The sequence below is a fragment of the Lineus longissimus genome, chromosome 19 (assembly GCF_910592395.1).
Source record: "Lineus longissimus chromosome 19, tnLinLong1.2, whole genome shotgun sequence".
In the NCBI taxonomy this organism is placed as follows: domain Eukaryota; kingdom Metazoa; phylum Nemertea; class Pilidiophora; order Heteronemertea; family Lineidae; genus Lineus; species Lineus longissimus.
In genome coordinates, this window is record NC_088326.1 from 5,300,803 (window position 1) to 5,328,662 (window position 27,860).

General features: G+C 41.6%; 2 protein-coding genes across 2 annotated transcripts; one reads left to right on the forward strand and one right to left on the reverse strand.

Moving 5' to 3' along the window:
- The first annotated feature begins 3,391 nt into the window (after positions 1-3,391).
- On the forward strand, positions 3,392-18,728 carry LOC135502853 (uncharacterized). The gene is made up of 4 exons (XM_064795972.1): positions 3,392-3,816; positions 4,898-5,073; positions 16,193-16,427; positions 16,797-18,728. The coding sequence occupies exons 1-4, from the start codon at positions 3,762-3,764 to the stop codon at positions 17,009-17,011; spliced, it is 681 nt and encodes a 226-aa protein (XP_064652042.1). The 5' UTR covers positions 3,392-3,761; the 3' UTR covers positions 17,012-18,728.
- A 587-nt stretch (positions 18,729-19,315) lies between these two features.
- On the reverse strand, positions 19,316-27,529 carry LOC135503428 (calcium-activated chloride channel regulator 4A-like). Its single transcript, XM_064797004.1, has 7 exons — positions 27,464-27,529; positions 26,653-26,910; positions 24,211-24,381; positions 23,416-23,527; positions 22,710-22,880; positions 21,815-22,033; positions 19,316-20,661 (listed from the first exon to the last, which is right to left on the reverse strand). The coding sequence occupies exons 1-7, from the start codon at positions 27,527-27,529 to the stop codon at positions 20,039-20,041; spliced, it is 1,620 nt and encodes a 539-aa protein (XP_064653074.1). The 3' UTR covers positions 19,316-20,038.
- Between the last annotated feature and the right edge of the window lie 331 nt (positions 27,530-27,860).

Genomic DNA, 27,860 nt, shown 5'->3' on the forward strand with positions numbered 1-27,860 from the left:
ATCAGCCAATTAAGAGTACATGAATTCTGTTCTTGACCATTAATTGACCAATCACTGAACAGGAATTATGGTCCAGAACATAAATCAGCCAATTACAGTACAGGAATTCTGATCTTGACCATTAATCGACCGATAACTGACCAGGAATAATGGTCAAGAACATAAATCAGCCAATTAGAGTACAGGAATTATGTTCTTGACCATTAATTGACCAATCACTGAACAGGAATTATGGTCTAGAACATAAATCAGCCAATTAGAGTACAGAAATCCTGCTCTAGATCATTAATCAACCAATCACTGAACAGGAATTATGGTCTAGAACATAAATCATCTAAACTTGCGTGGACATGTATCTAGGGAATCTCTACCCCAAAAACTTGGCTCGCTCGCTTGTAAATTAAACAAAGTCCTATTACTCGGATTGCAACCAAATTTTATATGATTATACTATTTACTGTCCACAACATAACTGAACTGCAGTCAAATCTGACAACCAAAATGGCCGCCAGGGGGCCATCTTGAAATTAAACAACGACATGTTACACACCAAATACGGATATGGGTTTTCCCGGGAATTTCATGCGGAAATTCGACAGGTTGCATGCATTTGACACCTTGACAGGTCTGTCTTTGCCCTTGTATTGAGGTTGTAAAGGACTATCGGGACTAAGAAGGGCTTGAAATTTCAAGGAACGCATGCAATCAGAAGGAGTTGAGAGAGATCCCACTTCGATCCTACTAAAAGAATTACCCTTGGTTAAGATACTGTTGTAGGGTATTGCAGAGTCTTTCAAATAGATTTTTATTTTATCGAACCCGTATCAGCCCTCGGGCCACGCTCTCTGGCTGATACGGGCTCTCTGACTGATACGGCTCTGCTCAATGATAACATCTAAGTATACGAGGTAGGAGTATCAAAAACCTGTATCTCAGGATGTGGGCACTTTGACGTCATAGCACTGCAACATATTGACCCACAAACATTACGTGATGTCATGTCCAGTTATGGGAAAATGAACAGGCTGCAGTCATGTAATTCAATATGCATAATGTATATACTCACAAGTGTGTATGCGCTACATAAATAACTGGGTATTTTATCAAGGTTGTCATGTCACTGCACGAGGCTGGATCGATTTCCCAATGTTCCCCGGCCATTTTGTACCCATGTTTGTTGAGGCAGGGATTTACTTGACTTACCGTGGAATGTGCCGACATTTCAGCGGATTGGAGTGGGAAGCTGCTTCTCGATTCTACCACAGGATATTCCACTATGTATTCTCGCCTGCCTGTCAATTTCTCTCAGTGTCTTTTTACCACGCATCTTGTACTTTGCCATTCTATTCTCGTTGACATTTGCGAGCATGTGAAGTGGTACGCGCCGCATAGATAGATCGCACTGTAGCATATAGTCTGTTTTGGATACTCAGCTGGCTATAGGATTTGAAATAGTGTATGCTGAGCTGTGTATTTTCTTGATTGATATCCTGCTCACTGTTCATTTCCTACATGTTATAAGAATGGATGTTGTTGCTATTTCATTCTGATATTTCCAAGCATGTGGACGTATAGATAGCTACACTGTACGTTTTGGCAGTAATTGCCTTTTCATTGGGAGACAGCGGTATTTGAATTTATTTTCCTATAATAATAAATAATAATAATAATTTATTTGATTTAAAGTGCTAAAATAATGGTGCATACATTTTCTAAGCACTGTACATAATATTAAATGAGTACATTAAAAGTGGTGATTTCATGAGGATAAAAAACAGTTTAAAAACATCCGGAAAATATCAATATTTAAAACATGTATGGCCTACTCTGAATATGTTAGGATAAAAAGATGAGTTTTGAGTTTACTCTTAAAAGTGTTTAGCACAGTGACATCACGTAACCAGCTTGGAAGGGCGTTCCACAGCCCCGCGGCCCGGACACACAGAGATCGATCCCCGAAGACCCCATTTGAACGTGGGATGGCAAGGAGCCAAGGGTCATCCGAGGACCGAAGTCTGCGGCCGGGCGCACGGAGACTGAGAAGTTCCTTCATATACTGTGGGCTCTCCTCATGATGGATGACCTTGTGGGTTGTGAGAAGAACTTTGTAGTCGATACGTGATGTCACCGGCAACCAATGAAGAGATTTTAAAATAGGGGTTATGTGCTCTCTCTTTTTGGACCTGGTTAAGAGGCGAGCACTAGCATTTTGTGCTTTTTGAAGGCGCTGGATTTCACAGCCCGGTAATCCGAGCAAAAGACCGTTTTGGAAATCCAGGCGAGATGTTATTAGCGCATTTATTACTCTGGCACAGGTGGTATTGTCCAGGTATCGTCTGATCTTTGCTATTCTATGGATCTGATAGTAAACCCCCCTCACCACTTGGGACACCTGTTGTGACATAGACATGTTTGCATCAAAAACAGCACCAAGATTTCGAACCTGAGATGAGGGAGTAACAGAGGATGATCCGATCTGGATTGAAGGAAGTGGCTCAAGTCTTGACAGCTTTCTCTTCGACGCAATGATGAGGAATTCAGTTTTATCATCATTGCCCTTCAAGTGATTGGGGCCAAGCCACTCCCGAACATCTGCTACACATGATTCAGCCTTTTTAATGGCAAGGCGGAGCCCTTCTGGTGTGACATCGAACGTATCATATAATTGTATGTCGTCCGCGAAGCCATGACGACACATGTCATGATTTTCAATGATTGCCGCAAGGGGTTTGATGTATATAGAGAAGAGTATAGGGCCAAGCACGGAGCCCTGTGGCACCCCAGAGAGGAGAGGCATTTTGTCAGACTTTTGCCCTTGAACGAGCACCGACTGAGTTCTCGAGCTGAGGTAGGATTTAAACCACTCCAAGGCTGTCCCCCTGATACCAAGCTTGTCCTCAAGTTGTGAGATCAGAAGCTTATGGCTGATAGTATCAAAAGCAGCAGACATATCAAGGAGGATCAAAATCACACCCTGCCCCCTGTCAAGAGCCACATCGATGTCTGCCTTGATACGCAGTAATGCCGTCTCCGTGCTGTGTCCAACTCTATAAGCAGATTGTAACGGATCATACAGGCCATGCACCTTCATATGCAACACGAGCTGCTTCGCCACCACCTTTTCAATGACTTTTGATAGAAAAGGAAGATTGGACACAGGGCGATAGTTTTTGAGGATATTGCAATCCAAACCTGACTTCTTTAGCAGTGGTGTCACAAAGGCATTCTTTAAGCAGTCCTGTACCTGACCGGTCCCAATCGATTCATTTACACAACGAACCAACAGTGGCAAAATTGCATCCAGCACAACATCATCCCTGAGTAGCCAAGTAGGCAAAGGGTCCAAACCGCATGATTTGGGAGGACTCTCTTTGATCACCTTTCGCAGTTGCAGTGGCAGTGATGTGTAACTGGTCGGGACTCTAAAAAAAAATCAACTGTCAGGTAGTGGCACACGAGCGGCATCCTGACATAACCAGTTGTTTTAAATAGGCCTATACTCCGCCTCTCGATATTTGGTGAATGCACTGTGTATAGCAGATTGGTTCGTACCTGTACCATCAGATGGAACTGGTATTCCCGGGAAAACCAGATGCAAGCTTGCGTCATGTGTAACCAGTGGTTATAAATAACTATTGCCAATCGCTTGGTATAAATGGATGTTGTACGCAGTTAATACGCAGTCGACTATCATTCAAGGCTTACCACGGATTCTCTCCGGTTTTGACACATCAGTTGCGGACATTGTGTAACGGTAGAACATGGGCAAGAGTAAGAAACATCCTGAACCAAGGCGGGAGCAAATCCTGCTTCTAGGTATGTATTTTATAATGATCCATATTTGAGCCATAATACCGGTATGTATATATAATTCAAATAAACCCTTTAGATGTTACAGACGTTCTCTGAAGTTGTTTAGGCTGTATATTCTGAGATTGTGATCATCGTAATTAAAGGGACAACTTCGGCGTGGGCTATACCTGGCCAGGAGGATAATACCCCTGTTTGCCACCATGTGCCGCCACTTGTTGTATCACACGAATGCTGATCCCAATACTAATCTTTCGCCAGTGTTGCAATGCAGTTTTGGACATAGGATTGCCAATTTCATGCAGGCCTATATGGTTTAGTACAGCCTGTTATTGTGCTGTATTCATTGCAGTTCAATGATATTTCAATTGTTCTGTTAACATGTTGAGAGAGGTCACGGTCCTATTGGAATCCATTTTTGTATGAAAAACCAACATAAAAATACCTCATGCCCAAGTTGTCCCTTTAAGGTATGTAATGGTTCGCGTCAGGATGGTGCACATCACAAGGAAACACTGTGTACAAGCGCGTCATAAGCAGAGCCTGTTAACAGGAAGTATATTCCAATGGCCCAATTCGTTGTTGTATAGGGTGGGCAAGGGTATATATAAATGCTGACCGGGTATAAGCTTATTGAAAAATAGCCGATTCGTATTGAAAAACCCTTTCGTAACATAATTATGTGATCAATGCACTCTACTTCCGGGAAATGTAGCATGCTCGTTTGTTCACGACAACGGGAAAGACGTCATCATTGCAAATTCCCGAAAATATTATAAAACGAGTTTAATAGATGGCGATGTAGTATGTGCTAGGCCTCAGTGGTATGTTTTATAAAATGTTATTGGGATAATGAAATGTTTTTGCAATAACACAAGTCACATTAAAAAAACGAAACTTTTGTTTCCACGACCAACACTTTATTCTCGTCTGTTCCTTTATAACTTATCAAAGAATTAAAACTTTGGTGATTGATATGCTTTATCACAGTTAATGCCAAAATATCACCTTTTCAGCCAAGCATGCTTTTTAAGAAACGCTCCTTACATGATAACGCTTTATACCAGTTTTTTTTCTCTTCTTGAAGGCAGTCAAAATGGTGAAGAGTCCGAAATTCTTGATTGGTTGAAGAAAGGCGAGGACCAAATAGAGTTGTTACAAAGTCCTTACAGGCGTTTTGATATTGAGGAGAAGAGCATCTCTTACAAGGGTGTTTACGTGTGGTATCCCCCAGGAATAACTGCAGGTGGTCGATTGAGTGATGTGAGTTCCAACATTCAGTTTCCTGTAGGCCAGGGTATAATAAAAACACTGTACAGTGTGTGTACATTCAGTACACATAGTTTAGGCTGAAAATTGTGATTTAAAGGGACGATATAGGCAGCAGCTAAGCAGGCAAGATAAAGTTACACAAAGTCGCCAATAGGGGTCTCTCACATCTCACAGTAAGTTGAAATGATTCATGAATTTAGCCAAGAATCGAAAAATCCACAATGTATAATTTTCCCCCCAAGTCGTCAACGGTTAAGCCCTCGATGATTTTCCCCAAAAATCGTCAATTGTTACGTGGAGGCCTTCGATGTCAACTCCCTGATTACCCTATTTGATCCTCAAGTGCTATAACTGTGGTTCATATCGTTGGTAGAGAAAATACTCGACGTGGTACCGAAAAATATTTCCCCCTAAAAATGTTTCGACGTTTGATTGGCTGCTTTAAATATGACGTCATCATCTTTAAGTTATCGTTTTTGTTGTGTTAACTGCTATCATAAGGATCACTGACTTGCCTAACTGAAATGTTCATTTTCAAATTTGGGATAGATTGATGCACAAGGCAACAGTTTGCAATACGAGGAATGGATTTAGTGCTGAATCTGACATGACCAATTGCACTTATTGTGTATATATTAGTGACCTGAAGATGGCCAAATTAGCCCCTCTGCTCCTGTCTATAGTCCCCCTTAATAAGTTATCAAACAACATTTCGAAAATGTTGACATGTATTTCAAAGACATAAAATATCAAGCTAAAATTTAAAAGATATGACACACTATGGCAATTTAAAAATTCATGTCAAGGAATGGTCACCATTTTGGCCTTACATGGCAGAAAGGGGCTAAGTGCTTAAGTATCCATCCCTTGGATTGTAATTGTAGGAAAAAACTATCGGGCAGTTTTTCTGAAACTTGCATGGATGACACCATGGCCAAAACAATAATTAGAGTAAAACAGTTAATTGAAATTGATCTAATCAATTTCTTTTGTCTTGCTCAAACCCAAAAACGAATGGTAAATAGTAGGAGATTTGCATGTTGAAACATTCCACGAGCATCGCCACGATAAACTCCTCAAGATAGTGAAAAGAAACAATGAGTTTTTCCATTAGTGGTACAGTTATTATGTGTCTATACGTTACATTGGACCGACTACATTAAGAAACAAAATAACAATCAAAAACTAAATACCTAGAAAAAGTTTTTTATCCAATAATGTCAATCTGAAATATGTCCGCTACACTAAAAGGTCTGCGGTAAACCAGCATTGTGAGTACAATATTCCAACTACCAGACGTCTGGTAAACCTAGGCAAGGTGAAAAAACTAACGCTTGATTATGTGTCAGTCATCAATATGACGTCATTGAAAGAAATATCCTGATTGCTGTGTTTCTAAAGGTCTCAAAACCATGAAATTTATGTTGAAATAAATCCTCTTTTATTGCAAACTGTCGCCTTGTGCATCAATCTATCCCAAATTTGAAAATGAACATTTCAGTTAGGTAAGTCAGTGATCCTTATTGTGGATGGCTTAGCCATCAAACTCAGGGATGAACACACGGAAGACGATGAAAAGGTGTGTTAAAGTGGGGTCTTTAATATCGAGTCCAACATAAACATCTGCTTTGAGCTTCTGGCATCATCGAGTAGGGTTCGTTGGTCTGATCTGCATAAAAGAACAATTGGTCTGAATATCTGATCGAAACTGATAGTCCAAATCACAAATAGCGAAATACGGATTATACTCACACGTTTGTGCCCCTTTCATATCCCTTAGTCCTAGTTTAGGGGTCAAAATCTAAAGTTCAATCATCTCCTCATCACACGGTGATCTGTCGTGAATGCAGTGTCTTAGCGCATTAAAGCATTAGGTACACGTGAGTGTGCGGTTCCTAACGGGGGTCCACTAACACCGGCCCCTTAAATCCGACTGCGTTTGGATTTACAAGTCCAAAAGAGTGTACGAAGACTAGTAACTAACTATATTTAACGGATTCTCTAAATAGAATATTAACGCGAACTATGAAACACATAAATAAGAAATCTCCTGAACTTAATAGCGCATCTGATTTTGCTCATCAACACAACTAGAACTCCTTGAATTTTCAGTCCAAAGAATTAATGCGATAGTACACGTTAGGTTCTAAAGCGCAACGAACGAAGTAATCGAATTCTACACAAAGTCACTGTATCTTTCCATAACCTGAACTTAGTCCTCTGCTTCTAGCAGTTTGGCTAACTTGGTGATTGGTCTACGGTAGGTTCCATTCTGAGTGCGAACTTCACATGATCTAACATGACCGTCACTTCCTTTGTGAATGTTCACGATCCTACCAACTGGCCAATAGGCTCTACCAACTGAAGTGTCCTGTAGCACAACGATATCGTCCTGTTGCATGTCTGATTTTGCATTCTGCCACTTGTTTCGCTCCTGCAATGATGAAACATACAGTTTGTTAAACTGCTTCAAGATTTGGTCAGTCACGTAATTCACGCGTTTCCATCTTCCTCGGTACATGTCACTTTCCTCAGTTACACTAGTGTCTGTTTCCACCGTGTTCAATCCCATTAAATGATTCGGAGTTATTGCGACGACCGAAGTGTCAGCAGCGCTGCATGCGGTTAGTGGTCTGCTATTCATGATCCACTCTGCTTTCACCATAACTGTCTGCATCTCCTCCTCATCCAATCGTTGTTTGTTCATTAGTCCATATAGAATCTTTCTGACCGATCTTATCTGCCGTTCATAGTGTCCTCCAAAGTGACTTGCAAGAGGGGGGTTGAATGCCCAGTCAATCTCCTCCTTTGCTAGTTTTTCTTGGAGCCGCAACTCCTTGTTCAATTTAAGTAAGTCCTGTTTCAGCTCCTTGGAAGCTCCAACCAAATTACTTCCATTATCGGATCTGAGTTTCCTTGGTCTCCCCCGGCGGTTCGTGAATCGGCTGATTGCCAAGAGACACGACTGAGTGTCCAACTTTCGAGTCAGCTCCAAGTGAATGGCTCTTGTATAGTTGCATGAAAAGAGTACTCCGTACCGTTTGTACAAACGACCTGATATCTTCACCTCCAACGGTCCGAAGTAGTCGACTCCCGAATTCTCGAAAGCTCTTGTGGCAGATATTCTGTCGATAGGTAGGTTTCCCATTTTCTGAGTCTGGAGTCTTGCTTGGTATTTCTTGCATAACACGCAATCCTTTAAAACCTGCTTGACAGCTACTGTGACATCCGTGACCCAGTATCGTTCTCGCAGTGATGAGATCACATGACTTCTTCCGACGTGGCCTTCCATCCAATGGATCCTGCGGATGAGTTTTCGGACCAATGGCTCTCTACCTGGCAGTATGATTGGTCGTCTTCCCTCATGTGGTAGCAGACTGTTGTTCAATCTTCCCCCGACGCGAAGTAAGCCATCTTTGTCGATCTCTGGGCATAACTTACGAATTTTGCTGCATCTTGGAGTTGTCAATTTCTCACGCATACTCTGTAACTCCGCACTGTAGTACATTCGTTGAATGGTTCTCAGGACTGCAACATTGGCATGAATTCTTGCATCAGCTGTTGAAACCTCATCCTCAGGGTTGAAAGGCTTCAGCATACACTGGACAATGTTTAGGATCCTTTCCCAATCGGATAGTCTATTCAGTACTGAAATGGTGTGATCTGCTCCTTTGTCTGCTGCTGATTGTCCCTCTATGCGATTTACTGAAATCTCCTCAGGCAGTCGCAGGAACTCTGGCCCATGTTGCCATAGGCTTGATCTTAGATCCCGGGCTGTCCCGCCCCTTGATGCAATATCAGCTGGGTTTTCTCTGCCTTGTACATGCCTCCAATCCTCGACTCTGGTGAGAGTCAAAATTGTCCCAACTCGGTTTCTGACAAAGACTGAGGTTTGAATGGTCTCATTTCGGAGGTATTCAAGGACAATCGTGCTATCTGTCCAATTAACACTTTTCTGCAGCGGTAGTCGTAGTTCTTTTTTCAACTTTGCAGTAGTCTTTGCTCCCAACGTAGCTGCAACCAACTCCGCTCTTGGCATGGTTTCTCCTTTTTGCGGATTTACTCTGGATCTAGCGTAGATCAGCTTGGAGTCAATCTCATCCTCACTCTGGGTGCTAATGTAAGCTGCTACACCATGTGCTCTTTTGGATGCATCGCCGAACACGTGTAGCTGATGTTCATCGTGTGGTCCAGGTGTATAAGTGGTCACACATCTCTCAAACTCTATCTCCGTGACTGCATGAGTTCCATCTCTCCAGTTGATCCACTTTCGAAGTTCATCTTCTGGTACAGGGTCATCCCAATTTAGCTTCAGCCTTGACAGGTTCTGTACAATCAATTTACAGTTGAGTATCCATGGTGACACCAACCCCAACGGATCAAACAGCTTCGTCATGTTTGACAAAAGCTCGCGTCTGGTTTTAACTTCCTTGAGATCTGGAGCTCGGTAGGTCAACTTGTCACTCTCAGGCTTCCAGTTCATACCAAGTGTTGGCATCTCTTTACAATCTTCTGTTAGGCTAACTTCACTCCCAATTTCAACGTGGCGATCCTGCGGTATACAGTTGATGATCTCTGGATGATTACTGGCATATTTTCTCAACAGAAATCCTGAGCGTTGGCATGTCTCGTCATCACATTTAACGTTTTTTGCTGCCCTTTCAGTGTCTATGAAGCTGTCGAGATGATCATCAACGTAAAATGTCTGTTTAGCAGCGATACAACTCTCCCTTGTTCTGTCATCAGCCTGTTCTTCCAACCCGTGGTTCAACGCATGGCATGCTATGGCTGGTGAAGGTTTCGATCCGAAAGGATGTACTGTCCACCTCCAATCTTCAATCTGGCCTTGGTCATCGACCCATAAAAATCGGTACCAATTTCGATCTTCTGGCGGTACTTGTATCTGGTGGAACATGGCTTGAATGTCACTGCTAACGGCAACTGGGTACTCTCTGAACCTTAGTAGTACTCCGTCTAGCCTGTTTGTCAGGTCTGGCCCTTTCATCAACAGGTTGTTGATTGAAATTCCATCAATTTCAGCTGAACCATCAAACACGATTCGCAACTTGGACTGCTTTCTCTCGCTGATTACACCATGATGTGGTAGATACCATCTGATTTTTACATCAAGTTCATTCTCTGGAACACGTTCGATGTATCTCTTTTTCTTAAGGTCATTCATCTGGCTCTGATAAGCAGTCGCATAGTTCTTGTCTCTTTTCATTCGTTTCAACACTGCAGATAATCTACGTTCAGCCATTGGTCTGCTCTCTGGAACTGCTGGAAGTTGATCCTTCAGCGGTAAGCGAACCTGATATCGTTCTCCAGTGTAGGCGGTGGTTCCTCGCAGCTTAGTCATGAAGCGTTCTTCCTCTCTGGACATACGAATCTCTTCGCCCTGTGGTCCGTCATAAATTCTCTGCTGAAGTGAGCATTCATGTTGTTGTTCAGTTCTTCAACGGTAAGTCTGTGGAGAGGCCTTCAAGCAATATTCATCCGGCCCCTCTGAACAGGTCCGAGTAGCGTCCAGCCGATCTTGGTCCGCATAGCGTAGGGTCCATCTTCTTTTGTGGGAATGATTTCTACTGGCCGTGTGACTTCTGGTTGATTAGCTCCAAAGAGTATCTCAACTGGGTGATCGACAACTTTCAGATCAACTTTCTTTAACTCTGGGTATTTCCTAACATCACTCTCTGTGGGAATCTCCCAAGGCTTGATGGGAATCGTACTGTGTGTGAAGAGTTCATTCAATTTGATCTACTCATCTCCCTTGGAAAGGCCTTTGACTTCAAGTCTCTGGATTTTTCTTGAATCAACACTAGCACAGCTCTGGAGCATCGTGGATAGGTCAACTTTCACAGACTGGCCTGTAAGTCCCATCTTGGTCGCCAATCCATCAGTGATGAAACTCGCTCCGGCTCCATTGTCTAAGAATACATTCGTAGTAACTTCTACTCCATTATCCAAACTTCTCAGCTTGACTGGTAAGACTGCCATTGCAATTCTCCCAGTGGTTCCAATTCTTCTTGAAGTTACTTCTTCTGTTTTCACAGTTTTCACGGCTTCTCCTGACTTTACAGCTTCTGATTTGTTTACAGAACTGGGGGTCTCAGGTTTCACAACTGTCTGGCTGGTTGACTGATTGCCATGGTCTTTAGCAATATGGCCCCGCTCCAAGCACTTAAAACAACGCCCGGTCTTCTTCAGAAATTCACCTCTCTCAGGTCTTGGCAACTTCTTAAGCTTCATACAATCTTGGATTTTATGCAATTCCTTACAGTAACTGCAATGATCTTCTCTTTCTCCTGGCTTGTCATTGGACCTTTCACTGCTGGATGTTACTCTAAAAGCAGCTTTGGACGGTGCTTGCTTTCCCGGATTTGATCGTGACTTGTCTTGTTTTCTTTCTCCTTGAGATGGTTTTGGTCCCTCTTCGGTCCTTTGTCTGGTGCCATACCTGGGGTTCATAACTACCTTGGCCTGTGCTTCAATAAACTTAACCAAGTTCTGGTAATTAGCCGGATTACCAGTTTTCGTAAAAATTTCTGTATCCTGCCTAATCCACTTATATCTTAAGCAGTCAGATAGTTTATCCACAATCTGGGCCATCATGGACGGATGTTCCAGTTCAGTCAGTCGCCCAAGTCCAGTCAATGCATTTAGGCTATCCCGTAGTAAAATCGCAAATCGATCCATATCTTCTGCAGCCTTCATACTCAACTTCGGCCAGGCTGATATTTTCCTGATATATGCTCTGCTGGTGTCGTACGGTGCTCCGTATCTTGTTTCTAGTAGTCTAAGAGCCTCTGCGTACCCTTCTTCAGGTCTCAGATGGACACAGCCACGCACTAATTCATGCGGTGTTCCTGACGTGTATGCTCGTAACTGTGTTAGCCTCTCTCTGTCCGTGTCGGTCCATTTGGCTACGTACTCTTGGAGGTCAATGAAGAACTCACGGAACTTGGTCTCATCTCCATCAAATATCTCTGGTTCGGCTCTAGGAATCCTCATTTGTTTCGTCAGATCCCTTTGCGTGTCAGCAATTGCTGAAAGTGCTCGTTCGGTAGCTTGTGTTACATTTGAAATCAGTGTAAGATCTGGTGGTAACGGATCCGACATTCTCGTTGACTGATGTGCTGGTGTAAACGGCGACGCACGGACGTCAATTCGGCCAAATACTCCTCTCGAAGTTTCAGGTTGAGTCAATCCCTATGTATCCAACCAACCCGATAATTCGGCTTCAAACTGTTCATAATCGTCCAATCTGGTGTCGCAGTAGGCCTGGTCCCGTTCTCTCTCTTTCACAGGAAGTCGTGCTTGATACTCATTATGACAGCCAAGAAACTTGTCCATCAGCTCTTTCATTGGCCGCAATATTGTTTTCACCTTATCGGTATCGGTACCTTCCATTAGTCTTGATAAACAATTCTTCTTAGCAGTAATTCGGCCGGTCAAAGCGGATCTGCTACGACCGAGCTGCTTCAACTCAACTCCTTTCATCTGGGCTGAGAAACCACTCCTTAACTGTCTTTTATCTTCACTAGGATGTTGATCGTCCTCTTCAAACTCATCTTGATTTGGTTCGTCACCTAAATGGAACTCATCTTCAGCGCCATCATCATTTCCCGCGCTTGTATTTCGATTCTCTTTTCCACTCATCTTGGACGGGAATCCCCTTTTGGAGCCTCACTGTTATAGCGGCGTAGTTTTGCAGGTGTGGCTGGCAGGCAACCTCGTCTCCAGGTCACAAAATTCAATGACGCGGCAGTGTGTTGTACGTAATATCAATACGGCAACAACCTCGGTTCCAGGAATCGGGGACTCGGCAATGTCGAAATCTTCAGAAATCGGACTAACTCACGGTACTTTTACATCAAAACTGTAGACTTCTTGGTTTCGTCAGCTTGCTCATCGTCTTCTAAACGTATCAGTGTGGATGGCTTAGCCTTCAAACTCAGGGATGAACACACGGAAGACGATGAAAAGGTGTGTTAAAGTGGGGTCTTTAATATCGAGTCCAACATAAACATCTGCTTTGAGCTTCTGGCATCATCGAGTAGGGTTCGTTGGTCTGATCTGCATAAAAGAACAATTGGTCTGAATATCTGATCGAAACTGATAGTCCAAATCACAAATAGCGAAATACGGATTCTTACTCACACGTTTGTGCCCCTTTCATATCCCTTAGTCCTAGTTAAGGGGTCAAAATCTAAAGTTCAATCATCTCCTCATCACACGGTGATCTGTCGTGAATGCAGTGTCTAAAGCTCTGTACACACTGACAACATTTTGGGAAACATGTTGGCCAACATGTTGTCCAGGTGCGATGTTATCGAAAATGTTGGCAGTGTGTACAGTTCAGAAACATTCGGTAACATGTTGGCCAAATGTTGCTCAAATGTTGTCGAAATAATACAAAATCAATTTTGTTGCCGAGATGCTAATGATGTTGTCGAGTTTTATCCAATCAGAAATAGGCCACAAATCACATGATCTACCTTAAGCCATGTGATGTAGTCAAAATGGCAGCCTCAAGCAAGGAATGGTTAATGAGTGAAGTTGAACAACTTATTGCAGTATGAGAAAGTTGTGCCTGTTTATGGGATGTAACATCCAGGGAATATAAAGACAAGAACAAAAAGAAAGCTGCTATTCTAGAAATAGCTACAAAATTTGCCCCATGCTGGTGTCTCATATAAATCCATGGTCTTGTCCACACTCGTTTCTCGGCTGTTATAAAACGCGGATTTTCTCATCTTTACGTCTTCTTCGCCGTCTTTCAATCAGGATACGTAAAATTATGGCAGAGCCACCGACAATACATCTTCTTTTCTTGGAATCTTCGATTGTTTATGAATTTCCCTCAAAAATATTCCCTCAAAAATCCTCATTTCTCGGAAACATTCGACAACAAGTTGCCCAACATGTTGTCGAATGTTGTCATGTGTATACAGGGCAAAATTTTCGATAACATCGCACCTGGACAACATGTTGGCCAACATGTTTCCCAAAATGTTGTCAGTGTGTACAGAGCTTTAGCGCATTAAAGCATTAGGTACACGTGAGTGTGCGGTTCCTAACGGGGGTCCACTAACACTTATGATAGCAGTTAACACTACAAAAACGATAACTTAAAGATGATGACGTCATATTTAAAGCAGCCAATCAAACGTAGAAACATTTTTAGGGGGAAATATTTTTCGGTACCACGTCGAGTATTTTCTCTACCAACGATATGAACCACAGTTATAGCACTTGGAGACAAACCGGTTAAGGAAGCCGCTTCGCACATAGACCTTGGTGTAATACAGAACAAATACAGCCGAACAACGACAACAGCAATTTCCGCCGCTCAAAAGCTAAAGAAAACTCTCATGTGCATACTAGGTCCGGGGATGCAACCCAACAAATTTAATCCCATCTCCAGTTACCATATCTACTGTAGAATATGCCTTCCGAAGGCACTTTACGGCAGTGAACTATCGTCGAATATGTCTGAACGTGACTTAATGATCTTAGAGCGTGCACACAGATTTTGTCTCAAACGAATGCAAAGGATTTAGCAAAATCACTCGAACTGTAACAACACAAGCCATGATAGGAAGTATAAGCCTAAAAGCACTCATCGATAAACAATGTCTTCTATTCTTTGGACAGTTAGCAAGAATGCCTGAGCACCTACTCCCCAGGCGTGTTTTCAATTTTCGGCTCCGCTCAATGTTGAACAGAACAAATAGTTCCGAAACTTGTCTCGGGTATGTGCCAAACTTAATGACAGTAATGGACAGGTATAACCTTTCAAACTCCCTAAAAGAGTTCACTGAAAGTGGTCAACTAAGTGTGCCAACTGGTACCCCCTGGAAGTCTTTAGTTCAAGAATCTGTTCTCAACCAAGAAAACTTAAACTTCAGAGCAGAATGTACACGCAATAATCTTTTCAGAATATTGAACATTGAAAAGTCTCTGGACTGTCCGTCCTTAATATGGACAACCGCTCAAACTGATCGGAAACACAAAAGCAACTATGCCTTCCTAGCTAAGCTAAACACACTACCAGAAACTATCACAGAAACAAAGTGCAATCGATGTACTCAATGTTATACCGATCCGCAACTTCATTTTTTCTGTGGATGTTCAGGTTTTTCCTCCCAACGTGAGAAATTTTGGGAACAAATTGAAAATGAATGCCCAGTTGAACTCAGCACAGCATTGTGGAACATGTGCGACGATGAACTCACAGAAACATTGCTCGGGAAACAACTTTCCGCTTTTGATTATGAAGAAAATGTAGCATTTTTTCGGATCACAGCACAGTGCTGGAATGTTTAGGCTAATTATCTAAAATGTTTTCCTTGCCTAAGACTACATATTTTTTGACAACAGCTAGAAGTATGTAAATAGTGTACATTAGTTGTTATATGTTGCTTTGAATTTTTTGTAATCTTCTATATAGGAGGAATAAACAGATATATATATAGCACTTGAGGATCAAATAGGGTAATCAGGGAGTTGACATCGAAGGCCTCCACGTAACCATTGACGATTTTTGGGGAAAATCATCGAGGGCTTAACCGTTGACGACTTGGGGGGAAAATTATACATTGTGGATTTTTCGATTCTTGGCTATTTTCTCATGACAGGAGAAGTAGGTTACCTGGGCTTTTAAAACTGAATAAACAAAAAAAAAACTATTATGTGGTGGAACATTGGCCAAAATGACTGAAAACTGCTGAAAAAATGAAAAAAATACGAAACCCGCTGTGGATAAGAGTTTACTTTGTAAAAACATAGTCACATAGTTAACATATGAATGTACAACGCGAGAGACGCTGCAGGTCTATGGTCATTTTTCATCAATCCTACAGCTATATGCGCTTACAGACGCCAGAATCTTCACATAAGGAACTATAATTGATGAATAAATAAAGCTGAAGGCACTGAATGCCTTGGAATTCCTCAAAATCACCCCAAATCACCCATATCTGCATCAAAACGGCCGAGCACGTTCGGTGCACTACCTTTATTTGGCCGCCTGATATCAACTGTATTTTTACTACAGCTGTCGTAGGTATGAAGTTGGTTCACGAATGTTTCGAATCCTTTTTTTCAGCGAATTTATTTGCACGATTTCTTTAGGAACGCCATGGCAGTGGTGTACGTTATCGACAGCAGCGATAGCCAGGAAGTTGAACGTGCAGAATTTGAACTTGCTGCGTACCGTAGACACAGGAACCTAAAGGATGTCCTTATCATCGCCATAGCGACCAAACAGGACAACCCTGACGCCAAGTCGCCTAAACAGCTTGAAGAAATCATCAACGAACGCCACCAAGTAAGCCCAATAAGTAAGTGTGATTTTATTTCTTCGTCCGGCTTTAAAGGCAAACGTCGTTCGTTAAAAGTTTGAAATTTGTGATTACATTTGAAAATTTTCAAATTGTGTAAATACCTACTGAATATAAATGTCAGCACTGCCGTTGTGTGTAGACAGATAACTATATTCTAAAACCTCACAAATCAAATGACGAATGATGTGGGTTTAAATGCTTTCGACTGCTTCCATATTTTGCGCCATCCCAAGCGGTTATGGTTGCCTAAACATAACCGCTGAATTCAAGACGAGGCTTCATTAGCGCAGTTCAAGTGCGGTTCATGCTAAATCCAGGTGTTTTACCGGTAGAATTTAACTTGATTTAACTCTCCTTGTATTTCAGAGGTTTTCCCCGTAGTTGTCGACACCGGTGAGGGCATCAACGAATGTTTTGATTGGCTGGTAGCAAAGGTCGCCGGGCAGTACGACGTGACCGGACCGTGGAAGGAGTTGGCACAGGACGTGTCACAAGATGGAAAGGCAGGATTTAACGTCGTCAAGGGAGCATGGAAGAAAGTAGTTTCGAAGCTCTTCCTCGTCGGCTCGAAAACTAAATGAATCATGAGAACTGCGCGAGACAGCATATAATTATGATAATTGCCGTATTCATGCCAACAAGGCCTACTGACATTTTCAAACGACCGCAGTCTATTTAGTGTATTGGCATGTATTCAGCGTGCACAAATAGATGCACTGTAATAGTGACATACTTACCATACACATATACACACGGCTTTGTTGTGGCTTGGGGATTATAATGCCACGTCAAAAATGCCAGTATCAGAATATTCAGTTCGTGCATATGCTGAAAAGGCGCTCTAAAATGATGTGTCGTATTGCATTGTTTGAAGCGAGCAACCAAAGTTCATGATTTGTTCAACTTAGCTGTATTTTGTTTTGATACGATTGATACAGAAGATATTGAATAGCTATAACACTATGCCAGTTGCATGATTTAAAACAGCATTCTGATAATGATGGGTCACACTTTTGGCAATAAGCTTCCAAAATGTACCAAGTATCGATTAGAGAAGAATGAACAACTTATAATAACCCAATAAAAAAGAAATGTGCTTTTTTTAAAATCGCTGAGTGCCAAATTGCAATTGATCCCCAAACCATTTGTAATTGTTCCGATTAAAGGAATGCCAGTTATGAACAAATTGATCCTCCGTCATCTTCATACTTGCTTTGATAACTGAGCTACTTTGACTTTTGTGCAAGGGCAAAACTTTGCAAATTTGTATACTCTATTATCTTCATAGATCACGTACATGTAGATGGTCAATCAGCCATTTTTCTTCTTCAAAAGTTTCAATTTTTGATTAGCCCGATAAACCGATTTTTTAGTACAGGGTTGGAAGTTCAGGCAGAAGCAATCCGATAAGTTCAACGTTTAATGAATTAGAGCAAATTTAATTACAAAAGCGCCCTATATTCAAAATCAGAATAGGTGCTAGTCTAACTATTTAACCAATAGCTAGTTAAACATTCTTCTTTAATCCATACTTGATATTACTCAGATATTCCTTGAACGATATAAAGTAAGACAGCATTACAAATACATTGTATCGTAGAGTTTAGTTTAGTTTAATTCATTTATTGTAGGGACAAGTAAACAACGGTACATACAACACAAAACAGAGTAACTATACACCCTGCCCTCCTTGGCTTGTCACTTCAAACTGATCGAGATTATACATAATGATTTGAATGTCCAAAACAAATACAATTCAGGAAAAATACACAATATGACGGGAATAAATGTTATTACCGTTATTTAAACAAAATATAAGTTCGTACTTTTTATGCTTCCGATATGAGTTTTGAGGTTTGGATTTGTCTATTTGTACAAAAAAAAAATTAGTTTGGCCTCCTCGATCATTGTTACAAATTCATGGTGTGAAAAACTAATGGAATTAAAAAACGTAAACCTCAATGCGTTAAACCGTGAACAGGAACACGGAAAGTGCTGTTAGCCTTCACAAGTGTTTAAATTACAGAGTTTACAAATACGAAGTGCAGGTGATGTGCCACTGAAACGACCAGTTTCTATTTCAAGGGGGAGTACATCATTCTTACGTTAGTCTATGTTAATCTTTGAAAATATTGCGTTATTCTAATTACTTTTTTTCATACCGGTAGCCTTTTGTCGTACAAGTTCATACTTCGACGAATTAAAAACTTATTTCTAAGATTTTATAAGATTCTTGTTATTGATATCTTATAGCAAGTCTTATTTTACCAATAAATTTGTGGCGATAATAAAACTCTATCAGTAGTTATATCTAATTATTAGAATATCTTGTATAGATTGTTGACTTAACAATGGTTTATGCACCAAGTTTCTGCAATGATCCTGCGCGGATTGCCTTCAGGTCATGAATGACTAAACTGTACTTGTACACACACATATCTCAGTTAAAAACATGATGTCATAAATGTTTGATGCTAAGGATCTGTGGAGAAACGCTATGCATAAATGATAGTTGTAAGTCAGCGATCCATGAGAGAAGTACTATATCACCTTTTCGGCCCGAAATACCCCTCCAGCCGTTTAGTAGTTCTCTGAATGCCTCACTGTTAAAACAACACAACCGCCATCTGTATGGGGTGAAGAAGCATTGTAGCCAGTTGAGAAGCGAAAACTTCGGGATTTTTTTGAGAGTTCGGGTATCATCCTGTCCGGAGTGCTAAAAGGGAGTCGTTCTGGTCACTTTTCAACCAGAAGAAAACAATACAGCTAGCGAGTGATCTTTTCTCTGTTGACTCGGCAAGCTCTGGCCTGGGGCACTGCGGCGAAACCTAAAGCATTGTAACCCTACGAACTAGACTGAGCATGCCCAGTTGCTAGTAAGTCAGTCTGCTACCTGTACCCAGGTGGCGAAAACCTACTGAGCATGTGCAGTAATGCCGATAATCAGGTAAACACTAGAAAACACTTGGCCAGTAGCAAAAGTGAATAAAACTCAATGAGGACCTCGTCGTCCTAGATAGAAATGTAAGCAACGAAGATGATTCAGTTTCGCCACAACACTTTGGAACAATTTCAGCTAGATTTTAAAGTTCCAAAGTTCCAAAGTTCAACTTTAAAAAGTTCACCTATAAAAAGTTCCCAACTTTAAAAACACTGTCTAAATAGTGAAAGAATAATCTATGCTCGGCTACTTTTGCTCAGGACTGCCAAAAAAAAATTGCGTATGCTTTTCTGTTACAACAGCAATCGTACACTGGGTGATATGATTGGACAGATTGTTTTCTCAGCTTTCCACTTGCACTAACGGCATTTTGCATATGCATAAACGCAATAGTTTACTTGCAAACTTTCCTGGGATGTTCCTAATTATAATAAATAAAACATTTTTCCTGTCTAATCGTTCAAATCGTACGAAAAAAATCATGTTCATGTACGAAACGGCTATATAGGCTATGCGTCAATTATAAAGTGAGTAAAAAACTTAATGGGAGCTGCTCCCAATTCATGGTCGACTGCTTAGCTCTACATGTATATAGTTGCATGATATATGACACGTGCATTGACATTGTACTATAGTGTTTACATTATGTACATGGCTGTGGGTCGCATTACAACACCTCAAACTGCTTCACGAGATTAGCAACCTTTCCGAAACCCATGTTGTCATAGGCAGACGGTCGTGGTGCAATTCCTTCCTGCCCTACATGGTAAATAGGCGCTTCCTGTCCTTTCTGATCAGCCTGTGGAGAGTTTGCAGCCGATCCACCCTTCTCAGCGTTGATGACATCCCGTTGCTCCCCGGCCATGCCGGCTGGAGTTGTCTTCAAATTCCTCCTCTTCTTGTAGTAATAGACAACCCCAACGTTCACGGACATAAGAATGACTGCACCAGCACCCACACAAGCGAGTATGATCATCATCTGCAGCGGTGGTGTTACGGCCCGTGGCAATTTAGGCAATTTAGTTACAATTGGATCCCCATTAGAAAACCTGGTTGGAAGAGTCATTGAGAGACTGATGATGTTAGATGGATCGCCCTTATTGCCCGCCGCATCTATGGCACGGATGGCTAAGAAGTAGGTTGCGGTCTTGTTGTAGTCTGCCATGTCTATCTCTTGCTCCTCTCCTTCACCAGCTTTCCTTGGGGTAACCGGCAAATGGATCTGAGAGCTGTTTTCGAACCTCTCACTGACCTCTTCAAACGTTCCCAAGCGGAGGTCATATTTTGTGTCTACAAAAAATAACTTGGTTGATAATAAAACAAGTTTAGTAGTAAAAATCGGGTAAAAAATGCACGACAATATGATTATATTTATATTGCCAATTCGCCAGGGAATCACTGTTATTTCAGGGAAGAAGGAAATATTAAAAGAAAAACATCGAATGTCGGGTTATTCATAAAAAGGAGGACTATATGCAGGCGCAGATGGGGCTAATTTGGCCATCTTCAGGTGACTATATGCAGAGTAAGGGCCCTGGGTCGATCATGTCAGATTCAGCACTAAACCTATTCCTCGTACAAGCGTGAATCATTTCGACCTACTGTGAGATGTGAGAGACCCCCTATTGGCGATTTCATGTAACTTTATTTGCCTGCCTAGCTGCTGCCTATTGTCCCGTTAAAGAAGCATCATCCTATTTTTATCCAAATTTTCCTGCCACACGGTGTCAATTACTTTGACGGTCAAGTTTTGATGGTAACTATTAATAATAAATGAACGTTATTTGTGATGTGCTGGGTGTCTATGACTCGGAATAACTACTAAACATCAGGACTGTGAGTTTTTCGATACAACGTTAGCTTTAACGGAGACGTTAAATCTTAACATGAACATTTTAGTGGGTTGAACTGAAAGAGATAACGTCCTTGAGGATACTTAACACAACCGACTATGTGCCTTTGAACAACCGGGCCCTGGTTGGTTACCACTCTAATGACGTCATCATTCTCAAATAGTAACTGTGTAGTTCCAATGATATTAAAATGAGAAGTGTATTTTACATAATGTATAACGTAAGGTATAAGTATTGTTCTAGGCTGTGCGGTCTACTATTACATTTATCACAAATACCATAATGAAAAATAGAGAGATATATAAATAGCGCAACTACCTGCAACCAAGTAAGCTCATCAAAATCATTCCCTGTTTCGACTTGTTTGCAAACTGGACTAACGCTGTATATGATGTTTAAAAGTTGATATTAGCCCTCTGTAAACCGCTGTGCTTGTGGATAACCTAATTCTAACCAACTGAAATACAATATTTCGTACTCACAGCTGGTAAGTGTATAGTTTGGATGAAACTGTCATGCTCGATCAGGTTTCAGTTATCTTGAAAACAATGTATAACCTATGGTAACGAGGGATAAGGAAGTTCACTTACTGCTACTATGGCTGACGTCGTCGCCAACAGCAGTCCATTTCAGAGTCACCTTGGCCTCTTCAATATCAAGACGGACGAGCTGCAGGTCTCTAATCCTTGGCGGGGGAATGACATCCACTGGAATGGCGTAATCTGGACGTTCAACCCTCAGTTCCCCAGCGGCCGAAACACGCTGTATTGGTCCAACAGCTTGGTATGTTGCAATAGGTTTAACAGGTTCTGTCGAAAAGAAGCATGTTCGTTTATATTTCCAAGCCTGTCATCTAAAACTGCCAAGTTTAAAATGATGTGTTGTCGTATTTTAGTCAGGCCTACTGCTACGTTCGTCTAGTTCAGTCAGATAATTTTTAAGGATCCTGCGGTGGATAAGCCATTGTCCGACTGGACTCCTTTTTGTCTCTGTGAAAATCTAACAAATCTCCCATCACATGATTCACGTTGTCAATTGTTATTCTTCACGTTTCAGTCCACGCTTGTCAAGAGTACATTTGTAAACTGACTTAGGTTTAAGGAATTTATACCGAACTGGAGGTAGGCCTATTGGTTGTCCCACCCAAACCGCGAGGGTGGAGCTAAAATGTAGACGAAAACCGAGGCGTAGCCAATTGTTTTGGCCAATATTTTAGCTCCATGGACAAGTGTCACATGTATACTGTTTACATTTCATGCGTGACATGAAAAACGAATACGTCATTTCTAAAGACCGGGCTATATACGATTCACGACGTCCCTTTTTACCCCCACATCGTGTTTGAAGACTAAGTCAGCCAATTCGTGGCAAGTTGAACATGACAATTAAATGTGAACACCATAACTCCAGCCTATATCTCTCATTCAAGCAGTAACAGTACGTGAACATAAATTTGTTCGACAAATTCACTACTATATTTCCTACCTGTTCCAATACTCGCTGCACCGGATACCATGATGTATGAATACTTGGCAATCTTGGCGGTGTTGTTAGGATTGTCAACCTGGATCGTGACACTGTATCGGCCCTCATCGTTAACAACAAACCGGCCAAACTTGGCGGAATATATGCCATCATTTGCAAGCAAGTCAGTCGCTGGGGAAGGAAAATTGAGTACATGATGAATGAACAGACTAATGAAATTCTCTTAGAATGAGTGGCCGAGAGGTGATTCGGTAAAAGTGCCGGGAGGAAATGTACCTTTTTGTGTCTATTTGATGATTTCACACCATTTTGGTGGCATGTAAGCGCGTCATCAGTATCTTGACTTTCACGCCGTGTGGCGCTGAATTGTGAATCATTCAAATGATCGTGGATTTTGCCGATTCAAAAGTAAACAAATAAGTATTATCGATCGTTTAATGCGAGTATGCTTTTTGCCTTAATCTACCTTTATAATTGAATCAAATGTTATGTGTCAATTGTCAATCTCTTGGTTAATGTTCGGAGATCCGAAGAGAGGCATTACTTTTTCGCGGTCAGGCAATTCTTCTTGACGTAGAAAGTGATTTTATGGTGCTATACTGGAAAATCATCACTGGGTGCACATAATCTGGCATTGGCAGCTCATTAGAATGGGAATTGCTCGTCAGTTTGGAGGTCTGAATAGCCGGTGTGAGCTAGAGCTTACCAATTCCGTTGTCTTGTAGGTCAACATATATCGTCTTAAAGCCTTCCTTAGTGCTGCCTTCTATAACTCCAGTAACTTTCAGGCCAATGACTGGGGTGTAACCTTGCGATACCTACGGGTTGAAATGCCATATATCATGAAAATGTGAAATGTGAACTGACCAGACTTAACTAAAAAAAGCGCACCAAAAATACATTTTTTAATGCGATTCTAGACACAAAACTCAACCAGGCTGTTCGAGCAAATGCGATCGTCTAGGACTTAGTTTGCTAACATCTTCCCACCATTTAGAGTATGTAGATAGGAGCTGCACTGTCTTCCATTACTGTGACGCACTGCATCTAACACGACCCAGATCAGGAGAGTCATCGGAAAAGTTGAGACTCCGACACGCTAATCAAATTAGTGAAAAACCAGTAATGTCAACCATAGTAGTACACCCCAACACAGGGTCACTCACCCCTAGATTTACGGTCAACTCAATCGAAATATTTATGATTTGAAATTCAGTACTTTTAGCAGCACTAAATCCGCCGGATACTTTCGATCTTCTGAGAAACCACTAAAGGTTTTTCGGCCAACACAAATATGCAACCCGTCGAGGCTTTTTTGGCAAAATAAAAAACAACAAAACGGTTTTTCGTTTTGCTGAAAAACCTCCTCTACGGGGTACACAATTGTGTTTGCCAATAACCACTAAAAATTACTAAAGGTTTTTTAAAAGCTGAAAAACCTTTTTTTCTGAGAGTGTAACATGCTTTCTAATTTAACACCAGGGTCGACCATTTTACTAACCTTAGCATAGATAGACTTTTCTGCACCTGGATTAGATTCAAGGGAAGAATTCTTGTCTCCGAACCAAGGTTGAACTCTTATTGCCTCCTTGTCACCAATTGGTTTCGAGAGTACGTTAACCAGGACTGACGTGTTGCAGGGACAGAAAATCGTGTAATTCCACTCGCCTTCCTAAAGTGGAAATCTTACTTTAAAAATATGAGAGTCTAGATTAGAAATATCACATCATCTGTGGGTGTTTCCCATGCCGAGCGACCGTCGATATTGTCAAAATATCCATCCTACACCGCCGATAACCCCCCCCCCCCCCCCGTTTGGCCGTCAGATCCGTTACTTTTGTCGGAGATCTCCCTGCATTCCCTACCTTTGCCACGCGTCCATGTCGCGACAAGACTAACATTACACTCACTCGTGGTTGTCGTACGAGACACGCACTAAAAGCCATAATAATGGAAGACGAGGTGTTCAAGGGATGCTGACCTGACCAAAATGCACGCGGCATGCTGCATATAGAAGAAGGGTAACCTGATCCTGAGGTTGGTACTATCAATTCAGGCCGTCATTCAATTACTTTGTGTCGAGCAATTTCATTGTCACCCGTGTGTGTGTGAATCTGACAGATTTCCCGCACTATTGTGTCGGCGGTGAAAGAAGGAGGCTTTAGGATTGACATTCACTGCCGTCGAGTCGGCATTGTGTTTCCCTGTTTTTCAGTTTTTCCTCTCCTGGTCCGATCCCCTGTTTACGGATTAGGATTCTCCGGCGCGCAGTGGATAGTAGTGATATTAGTAGTGTGGTGAAGCGGTCCTACGCTATGCTTGAATCCTATCGCTGCTTTTGAGAATACACCAGCCCCCTACGGAAATACCGTCTTCGAAGTCGCACAGTTTGCTCAAGACTTGTCACATCCAACCAGAATACAAACTATCCTGGTTGGTGGTGTACATGTAATACCATATTTTAATATAGGCCTACTTTATAGAAAGTGGTTTGATATAATTGAAGACAATGATATAAGATATATGATATAAGAAGACATTGACATAATTGAAGACAATGTCACAGCCGCCTAGAATACACCTGCCCTGTTTGGAATATCGCATTTGAAGATGTTAAAGGTTTGATTTACTTGAGACAATGAGTGATATGAATAAAGAGTAGTAAATGCTTTTATATAAAACTCCATGTACATTTACACTTGGCCTTTCTGTACAAAATTGAAGTAAAAGCGTTTGCTAGCCTTTATTCATATCACCCAATGTCACATCCGACAAGAATACGCGTGCCCCGTACGGACAGTTCGGTTTACTTCAAGACTTGTCACATCTAACCAGAATAACCACTGTCCTGGTTTGTGTTGTATTACATTTAATAGAAAGTGTGGTTGATATACTTGAAGACAATGTCATATTAACCTAGAATAAACACCTGCCCTGTTTGGAATACCCCTTTCGAAGAAGTTATTTAAAACGGTCTGATTTACTTGAAGACAATGTCACATCAAGCCAAATACACCTTTGCCCGTACGGAATTATAATCCTCTTAGAATATGTACCTGCCCTTTATGGGAATACCGTATTCAAAACCAAAATACAAAATGTAGGTGCACTAATTCAAAATGATTTGGTTTATTTAAAGACATAGTCTCGACCACGAATACATGATGGACTTGTTTCGTCTAGGGACACTTCTTGAAAAGCCCAAACTATTGTCCTTTAATCACCAAAAAGGCATTTCTCATCGCTGATCATGATAGCATGCATTCATTATCAGTCCAAAGAACTATTAAACAATGTGGGCATGTCCAAGGTAATTTCCCTTCGCGGTCGATCACACCCCCCTCTCAACGTAGATGTAAGCCACAAGACCGAAACTCAGGTTGAATACGGTTGAAGAAAACCTATCAATACCAACCACGGTAGTTCTTCATTATCCTACTCTGCGCGCAATGGATACTAGTTTCACGCTTAGCTGCCTTGATTGGGATCGTGGGATATGTACCTTAACTCAGGATGGGATTTAGGCGACCACTTACCGTGTGAGGCCAAGGCAAAGTTGTTTAAAGCTCCGCTATGTGCCTGCCTGCGGTGGCTCACCGATATCTTCGCGAGCCGGCAAGTTTGTGCCGTAGGTTCAGCTACCCCTATGTTACCGCTAATTTATCGGAACCTCAAAGGCTCTGCCATTGGGCACCGCTAAGTTTAGTAGTGGTAACTAGAACTTAGCAGTCCCTTAACTGTACCCAGGCTTTGAACAACTGGCATGCTGTAGGTAAAGCGCCCCGCAAACAAGCCACTGCTACGCATCGTCCCATGTGATTCAAGCCACATGTCGTGCGTCTTGCTTGTGGGTGGGGTGCGCATGCTTTAAGCATGGCAACTCTCTTTAATTTGTCAACCGATCGGACTAATGGTTGAGCTGCAATAAAAGGAAAATGCTTACCAATGCTATTCCAGGGATGTCTATCTGAATGATCTGACTTTCATTGTTAGCTTGATAGTTTTCTGTGTCATTCTTGTCGATAACCGATCCATCAGGTTTCTGGAGACGAATCTCAACCAAACAAGGTTGCTGGGACATATACATGTACATGTAGTTGAACGTAATGGTAGTGTCTTTACCAGTAGTGTTGTCAATAGCAAAATTCCCCTGAATGGTATAATTCCCAATTCTTGTCACAACTTCTACAGAGCTCTTGACCTAAAGAAAGAAATATTTTGACACATTTGATTCGCTAATTTGCAAATTTCCCCAAGCAGGCTTTGGTATATCGAGTCGTATAATGGCAAATCAGAATCATCTAGATAATCATGGGAATGCTTTCTGCGCCGGAGAAGCATGGTTTTATGTATATGTCTTCTAATTGGCCAATACTTGAGCATTTGAGGTAGCGCTTGAGCACAGTGGCAAATTATTTTTTCTGTAAATTGGGAGTATATAGACAGTCTGCACCATCTAGGTTATCAAAGAATCTCGATAACTCGAGAAATCATCCTACCGGATATGGATTAACAGACCCAAAACATACTTATTGCAACAGACAATATGCAAATTGGAAACAATTTGAAAATGCTCCAATGAAAATATTGGTCCCATTCAGCCCGGCGTCATTCTTCGTGACGTCATCAAAATATACTAATGGCTGCCAGTTTCAATGAAAAAGATCGGGAATTTTACCAACTTTCAAAAGGTATTACTACCATGAAAAAAGTATTGCTCTAGCTGGAGTTCAAAAAATTTGGAATCTGCTTACCATTTGCTTCTGTTTAGAGAAACGATAATCATTTTGCACAGAGAAGGTTTTGCGATAAAGTGACATTTGTAAGGGCCAAAAAAGCAATTAAACAATAAAAATACACACTGGCCCTCTCGATTTTACGAGAGTCCTCGAAAAGCTGCGATGGTGCAGGCTGGTAACGAATTCACAGATCGCCGGAGACGGCTAATGATATGAATAGATAGCCTACCGTTACTGGCAAAGAACTGGCATTTTCCGAGCATCCCCCGTACATGCTTTCTGCAATGCCAGAAAATGCATTGAAAAGGGCATGCGATTTATTGGCAACGTCTGTCGAGAAGAAATAGTGTCCTCCCGTTTGTTCGGCTATTTCTTCGAGAACTGGATCGGCATCGCTGCTATATCCAATGGT

Coding starts and splice junctions, on each gene's coding strand:
- LOC135502853 (XM_064795972.1), top strand. CDS start 3,762: ATGGGCAAGAGTAAGAAACATCCTGAACCAAGGCGGGAGCAAATCCTG. Junction 3,817..4,897: donor GGAGCAAATCCTGCTTCTAG/GTATGTATTTTA, acceptor CTCTTCTTGAAG/GCAGTCAAAATGGTGAAGAG. Junction 16,428..16,796: donor CCACCAAGTAAGCCCAATAA/GTAAGTGTGATT, acceptor CTTGTATTTCAG/AGGTTTTCCCCGTAGTTGTC.
- LOC135503428 (XM_064797004.1), bottom strand. CDS start 27,529: ATGTCACTTTATCGCAAAACCTTCTCTGTGCAAAATGATTATCGTTTC. Junction 23,528..24,210: donor AAAAGTCTATCTATGCTAAG/GTTAGTAAAATG, acceptor TTCAACCCGTAG/GTATCGCAAGGTTACACCCC. Junction 22,034..22,709: donor TGCAGCGAGTATTGGAACAG/GTAGGAAATATA, acceptor TCTTTTCGACAG/AACCTGTTAAACCTATTGCA.